We start from the raw sequence: 8064 nt of genomic DNA, 5'->3' as shown, positions 1-8064 counted from the left end.
ATGCATTCCAGTCCACATAAGACCGCTACTCAAGTACGAGTTAACACAAAATTAGTGCCACTTCAAGTTTGACTCAAGTACCCAGTGTAGTGGTAGACAAACGCATGACTWAAACATATGCAACCCCACAGACAAACGATACCAACTTGCATTTCCTCGAGCAGCTGTCTGCAGATAATGCATGTGGCARCCACAAAAATTTCGCAATCCTTGTTTTTGCTGTTTTCCCTTCGCCCACRCGCCTGCCTTTTTCCCATTAGGAAGAGCTTTTATGGTGGGATGTGTATATGTGAATGGTTTGAGGGTCTCTGTAATATGAAATTGAGCTCAAGTTGTTATTAACGTCAACAAGTGCGTTGTGAAACCGCCGTTACAACAACAGGCTTGATAGGAAGATGCACGTTGCCTGACATGGATAAATATATTTGGATATATTCAAACGAACTCTCATGCAAAAAATGCACGTATCTATTTTTCTGGAAATGTCCGAGCTTTAAATCTAGYATTTCTTAAGTGAAATCCAACTAGTCCGAAAATTACCAGGCTTATACCAATTCTGAAGGTATTAAATACGCCTTGGTGGATGTACCTTTTTCTGTATTTACTTCAATATATATAATATTATATTTAAAACAAGTAATCAAAGACACGTAAATTCCTTTAGCTGTTGGCAAAACTTTATGTTAAGTACCGACTTTAATATTGAACCGATTTAATCTATTTCGAAAATCCTGATATTAGTTATATAGGCGCTAGGTCCAGTTTTTGCTCATTTAAGCTATTTTAAACACAAATATACACTGTTATGAGAAAAATATTGGCTGATATATACGGTATAAAGTRACCCATAAGTTCGAAAATCTTTATATCACGTATATAGGGGGGGAGGGGGAGGTGACAAAGACAAGGGAGCATTTTATTAGTACCTGGCATGTTAATAGTATTTGGTAATAACAAAATAAATAAAATGTGGTCTATACTACCCCCAAATCCCATATACTGCAAGTGTATAAAGATTTTCATTTTTCTCAAGCCGAAAATGAAGCCTTCGTTAGAGCAGAGGTACGCGATAAACTCGGTAAATCGACAGCAGAAACATTTGATATGATCAAGCAGGCTTACCCAGAAGTGGTGTGTTTCAGTGGTGCGTTTCAGCGGTGTGTTTCAGTGGCACCAAACCTTTTTGGAGGGTCGGGAAGAGGTCGCTGATAAGGACCGTGCTGGGAGAGCTGCGACTTCGACAAACGCCGACTCGTGTGCTCAAAGTTTTGAACCCAGACCGTCGACTAAGTACTCGTTTAATTAAAAAGATGTTAAATTTATGAAAACCTCTGGTTCATGACATTATGACGAAGCACTTGAATATGTGCAAGGTGTGCCCGAAAATGTTCCCCAAAGTTGAACATGTGTGTCAGTAACCCCCAATTTTTGAATAACGTACTCACAGGTGACGAGTTATGGATCTTTGAGTATGATCCCGTGACAAGGAGGCAATCTTCTGAGGGACACACTACATTTTGAGATGACAGAGGGAATCGAACCAGCATGAACTTCGGCTCTCAAGGCTATTCCGCAGAATACCGTGACGCCATGAATGCTTGGAAATCACGGGTAGCGCTGAATTGTAACGATTGGTTCAATACGTTTTTTTAATTCGACTCAGTCCCATTACTTTCCAGACAAACCGTGTATAAATAAAATTGCTGAGTTTTGAAATGGTCTTTTCTGACTGAAAAGTGTGACTACACATCTCATGGAACATCGAAACGCAAAATCGATGTTTTGGGAGAAGACAGTCAGCTGACTAGTTTGACAAGCATGGTAAGCCATTTCTAAAGTCGCTTAAATCAGCATTTTTCGCTGATGGGTATGTGTAATAAAGAACAAGAGTATTTCATAYACACACTTATATATCATGTTTATTATAGCATATTATATACTTCTTGATATCTAACTTACTTTTTGCCGTATATACTGTTTGCAGCAGCACGCCCATCCTTGCTCATATGAATGTGTTCGCTTCCTTTAATTTACTGTTTGTCTACAACGGTTAGAACCTAGACCGTCCTTCGGTTAACTTTTGTCTTTTATTGCAGTTTTGCTTTCAATTATATGGCATTCTGTAATTTCGTAGAGTGCTGAAAAAATACAAATTTACATTTGGTTGTCATTTGACTTGTRTTGTTAGAAAGTTATATGCGAATATATACATATGTAAATATGCTCTGTTTTTTTTAAGTCCTCTTCACTTTGGAACGCACCTTGTATATTATGTGTTTGACTGAACTTCGGCTTAAACATACATAGATCATTATCGCTTCGCCGTTATGCACTGTCAAAATACATTATTTCAATGAAGAGCTATACTCGCTTGAGAGTATGCTTAAGCAGCGTCCTTCATATTTTCGTAAATAGAACAAAAAAGGAGTCAAAGTAGAATTTCCCCTTGACAATTAGCAAGCAGTTGTCACTATAGTACGCATTGCACTTATGCATGAACAAATTTAAGCAAYTATTTTCCATTTTATTTTAGAANCCGSATTTATAATTTGTTGCATTTGGAAGCTACCGTTGTTATATTTTCGGTAATGTCTATTTTTGCATCGTGCCACASAYATGCATTCCAGTCCACATAAGRCCGCTACTCAAGTACGAGTTAACACAAAAATTAGTGCCACTTCAAGTTTGACTCAAGTACCCTGTGTACTGGTAAGCAAACGTATGACTAAAATATATGCAACCCCCCACATACAGACGATACCAACTTGAAAGTATACCAACACCTTATATGCTTATATGTATATACATATATATATGTATATATGTATACAAAAATATTGTATGATAAGTATATATTTTAAAAATTACTGCTGTTCCCTATTTTATAAGTGGGAAGTTTAGACTTTATGTAATATTTATTGTTCTAATCAACTTCTTTCTGCCCTAAAGTAAAGGAGAACTTCACGCTTCTTAYTCTATTGTAACGCTTACACTCTTTTACAGTGGTTTTGTTGTCCTAGATATATGTATGTATGTAAGATCAATTTATATTATCCGAAAATTCGGCGATTTTTACGATGAGTAAAATTATTCAAATTCGGAATAAATTTTCTGGTGTTCAGAATGTTGGAAAAAGCCTTTTGTGATAATTTTTTGTCACGAACAAATGATACAAAGAAAAACAAATTATTCAAAGAAAGTCGAAGTGATAGTTAACATGTCAATACAATAAAGAAATTGGCGCTTGAGATCGACGATTAAGAGACAGATTTCTTATTGGCATCGTTGGAATATCGGAAGGATCAGTAAAAACCATTTTGAGAGATCATTTGGACCTAAGAAAAGTGAAACCACTATTGGTTCCAAAGTCACAAAATTTTTTCGAAAAAAGAGCGTTGCGTAAACATTGTGAAGCAATACTTTCCAACTATCAGTATGCCATGAAGCGTAGTATAACTGGCGATGAGACTTAGATCTATGTTTACAACCAAGAAACAGACGATCAATCGSAAGGAGGAAGTTGTCAACAAAAGCCGTACAAAGTCGTTGAAAAAGTAAAAACACGAGTAATAATGTACATAAGTGAAACGTTTAGTTGACTAAAAAGGCTGTCAAATTTGTTGACAGGCAATTGGAGAAAAACAAAACGCGAAGGTACAGCAACTCTCACTAACACGCTGCAGAGGTACCAGGATGCTCAATATGTTTTGTCGTTCGAATCATAATAATAAGTTGTGCCGAGTGCAGCGACGCAAAGAGCAGAAAAGTCCGCTGCACATGTTATGCACATATCCACACAATCGAAAAGAGTTGAGCATCAATTGAAGCTCCTATAAATAAAAACAATGTCTACGAGGGCCATAAGAGAGAACGAAACAGCGAAAGAGGGCAAGAGCAATATGAACAACGAAATAACAATGTACATAGGTATTTGTAACAACAGCAACACTAACGATTGTTAGAAAAATAAGAGCTCATTAAAATTTACGCAAATAAACAGCCGAGTAAGATACGAGTATAGTGTGCTTATAGGCGCACTACAACTGGATGCGTGTAGGTGGATGGAGGCAGGCGCCGTTTGTTACATACACATGTCCTGTGTAAAAAATCGCTGAAGGCGAAATTTCAACAAAAGCTCAAAATGTAAATAAATCATTTGAAAATCTCAATTAAACACACACAAACACAGTATGTACTAAAACACAAGCATAGATGGAATGAGTTCATGTGACTTTTGATGGACGTGAACTTTCAGGTCTGAAAGAACGACAGATTTACAACTCAAAGGCTAAATGGATATCACGATTGGGCACTAAGCTACAAACACGCATACTCACAAAAGCACAAAAATGAATAAATAAAACCTCACTGGAAATACATGTCTTTACCTTTTGTACCACATATGTGTGTATATTAGTACATGTCTCTATTAGAGAGGGTTCGTTTGCAAGGATCGAATAATGCACTTGAAGAATGTTAATAACAATAAACAATTTTTTAAAGCGAATTTGAAAAAAACTAACCCGCTCTAATATGTACTTATTTATATTTATGTAACTCTAACGGGTGCTTTGCCACTTTTAAAATATGAAAASAACGCTTTTAAGTTGAATGAAAGTGTTAAGTGTTATAGTGAGCAAAAACTCGCATGGTTATTCGACGATGACGCAAATCTTACGTATTCCGTAAATAACTGAAAAAACATGTTTACAAAATAAACGCGTTTTAATGCAAAAAGGGAGGATAGGGAGATAAGGAGTTACTAATCGCATTATACTTTAATTAACACTGGATACTAGACAATTTTATAATGATCTATTTTAACACATCTATATACACACACATACAAGTATATAAAATAAAGTCGTGTTAGTTACGCAATTTATAACTCATGAACGGCTGGACCGATTTAGCTTAAAATTGGTGGGGGGTAGCTTAGAACCAGGAACGATTTTTTTTTTCTGTTTATGTTAAATTCAATACAACTTATAGATACAAAAATTGCATTTGAAATTAATAATTAATAATTTCTAACCTATCCTTCCTAAAAAATAATAAAATTGCTAAATATTGGGAATGGTGAAATAGAACTGCGACCAAACAGGCATTGTCATGGATTAAAACTGGCTCAGTGATCATTCCATGATGCACACAGCCCAAATTCAACAGTATTTTTTCCCCAAAATCCAATGCTTTATTAACACACAAAATGCTTTTTGATTCAATTTGTTGTAAACTAACACAMGTTGCTTCACCCAAATGCTATGTCTCCTTAACTAAGAGTTAGTCTAACTAATAGTAGTACTATCTTTGGAAAATATGCACGGGTCCTCTAGTAGAATTTCAAGAAAGTGTAATAAATGAGTTTGAAGTTCATTTAATGGAAAGCCCACCATTTTTAAATCGACCCATGTAACCCATTGTTTCTCCGAGTACTTTCTCTTTAACTACAAGTAGATTCTATTTTTAATACTTGTTTAATTTCGTCGGTCAATAGGCACAGCTGCACGTTTATTGCCAAAATTAATTGGTAGTTTTACTTTACTTTACTTACAGCTGTGCATAAACAACCACCTTTCTACATCTTTGGAAACAATATTGAAATATTGGAAACGCTTTTAACACATTTCCACTATATATGTGTCCAACAAATCTGATAGATTTAAAAGAACTTGAATCAAAATAGATTGCAYGTCATCTGAAAACGGTGGAGATATTTTAGCACACGCTGAGAATACATTTTTCAGGCTATTATCAATCGATACAAATCTGAAGGCTGCTTTAAGGTTTTGAACTCACACAACATCTTGCGAGCATAGAATTATTGGCACCAAAACAAAAATGTTTGTATACCCTGTTATTCGCAAAGCCACTTACAGTGTGCGACAAAACTAAAGCACGGAATCTACCTTGACGGTATTTAAAATAATAAAATCGTAAGGTATGTTATAAATGATTTTATTTTTATAACTAGTTCATTCATTCTTCTATTTGAATTAGTAAAAACTAAACAAATTAACTTATTAAAAAATATATAAAATTCCATATTTAAAAAACTCCAAAAATCTCCACGAAATGGTTTTATGATTGAAAAATTTATGTGTTTTGATATTTKGTTGTGTATCACTCATTTTTCAATACAGCTGCACATCGACGAGGCACGGACTCAATTAATTTATATGATGTGGCGCATGAAAGGCTTTTCCATGTTTGCTTTACTTGTATGTACTTGTACAAATATCACGTCTACAATTTCCATTTTCTTCGATCTACAATTTCCCATTGGTTCTCTATATGATTGAGATCGAGTCGCTTCAAAACCTCAATCCTGTTATCAATAAACCACTGTTTTACATAAATAGCAGTGTTTAGGCATTTCTCTTACAGCATGTGGCAGCATAATATTCTGAGAATATATCTGTGCTTGAATTTATCCATTATACTATTTATATGATGAATTGGCCCTATTCCATACCCTAAAAAACAACCCCACACTAGTACATTGTCTCCACCAAGTTTCACCGTGCCTGTGGTATAACGTTGATTTAGCCGTTGTCCCTTCGGTCTGCCTACCATCTGAATCTTTCATGTACAGTTTGCCATTTGGTCATTGTCTAATTTATTTACATCCTCACAAATTATAGTCGTAGATCTCTGTAATATATTCAACCGTAATTGTCTTACAATAGATGTTGCCAATATAAAAGGGCAATTTTTTGTTGCCCGAATGACTGCCTCATTATCTCGTTCGGTTATATTCCGCGGCCTTCCACCAATATGCACTGTGAACCTGATTTGCGAAATCGGCTTAATATTCGGGAAACAATAGGATGATTTATTCCAAACTTTTTTGCCATAGTCATAACCGATTCTCTATTCGTAAAGTCCTTAACAATTTTTTCTCTAAAATAAACGGAATGTTATTTCGAGACATTGATCTTTCACTTTACATACAACCCACCGTATTGAATAACGAACTGCAACTGAATATGCACTAATATTTTTCAATTTAGCTAATAACTACATATATCCCACAATCTTCTGATCATTAAAAACGTTGGACAAACAATTATTGTGCARTTAATGTAAATTCTTAATTATGTGCTTTAGTTTTGTCGCACCAAATTTTTGGAAATTTTCATATATAGATTTTTACTAATTTTAAAACAAGATTACATTAACTAATAACTTTAGCTTTGTCGTACACTGTATATCACACTAAACAAATAAGTTATTTTAAATTATTTTTAGCTTTGTCCATTAAAACATAATATTAGAAGGTTTTTGCCACGACGTCACATAATAAATGTGTAAATATTTTATCTTCCTCTTTATAATTAAAAGAAAAAAATCTGACCAAGATGACTTCTTTGCAGAATACCTGAGGAGATATTAATTCAATCCGTTACATTCTCTTTCTGAAATAAAAAGATATCTAACTAAAATGTAATGGCGGAAGAGAAATAAAGTCTGTAAAAGTTTTAAACATAGCTCACAAATTCATGTAATCTTGTACTGAGAACGAGTTATCTAAGAAGTCATCGAAAAGTTGTTTGACTGGTGATTGTTTGTGCAACGAGTTTAGGTGTGGTCAATTTCTATACAACTCCTTAGATATATTAAAAAATTACCCAAATCGCAGAATTTACAAAGGACATTTTCCATGTTGTAGAATACAACCTATTGTAGTTASGATAAGGAATAAAGGCAAATAGACCTCCAAATTTTTCCCCCAAAAATAGTTACTGTAATGTAATTGAAAATAGGCCAATGCCTATAACGTTAACGGATAATTAAGTATTGTAAGTTTTAATCAACTTCAAACATACTTCAAATGAAGAATTAAGGAATGRCTAAGTTCGGGTAAACCAAACATTTTATACTCTTGCAATTTGCAAGAATCAAAACCMGGGAAATACCTAAACCTACCTACTTTTAGAGATGGAAACTTATAGTTACTCTATAAAACTCATACACTGACCGACATATTCGAGGTTAGTTAAAAAAGGAAAGATTGACCCGATTTTATCTATTTTTCGCAATAATACATTCCACAAACTAACA

General features: G+C 34.4%; 1 protein-coding gene across 9 annotated transcripts in view; it reads right to left on the bottom strand.

The window, feature by feature from the left end:
* LOC108969803 (Down syndrome cell adhesion molecule-like protein Dscam2) overlaps positions 1-8064 on the bottom strand; it is a 138771-nt gene that overhangs the window by 109447 nt on the left and 21260 nt on the right. For 8 of the 9 annotated variants that reach the window (XR_001993425.1, XR_001993426.1, XM_018934733.1 and 5 more), the window contains exon 2: positions 1960-2138. Coding sequence is in view for 7 of the 9 variants with exons in the window: in XM_018934733.1 (XP_018790278.1) it covers positions 1960-1996 (37 nt within the window). In the remaining 2 variants the exon portion in view is untranslated. Of the gene's footprint in view, positions 1-1959; positions 2139-2261; positions 2349-8064 lie in introns of those variants that run through there. The other variant, XM_018934734.1, reaches the window with a different exon arrangement.

This window comes from Bactrocera latifrons, unplaced genomic scaffold (assembly GCF_001853355.1).
Source record: "Bactrocera latifrons isolate USDA-ARS-PBARC rearing strain unplaced genomic scaffold, ASM185335v1 scaffold_266, whole genome shotgun sequence".
Taxonomy (NCBI): domain Eukaryota; kingdom Metazoa; phylum Arthropoda; class Insecta; order Diptera; family Tephritidae; genus Bactrocera; species Bactrocera latifrons.
Note: the sequence above shows the minus strand (reverse complement) of the source record. Positions and strands in the feature narration are given on the sequence as shown.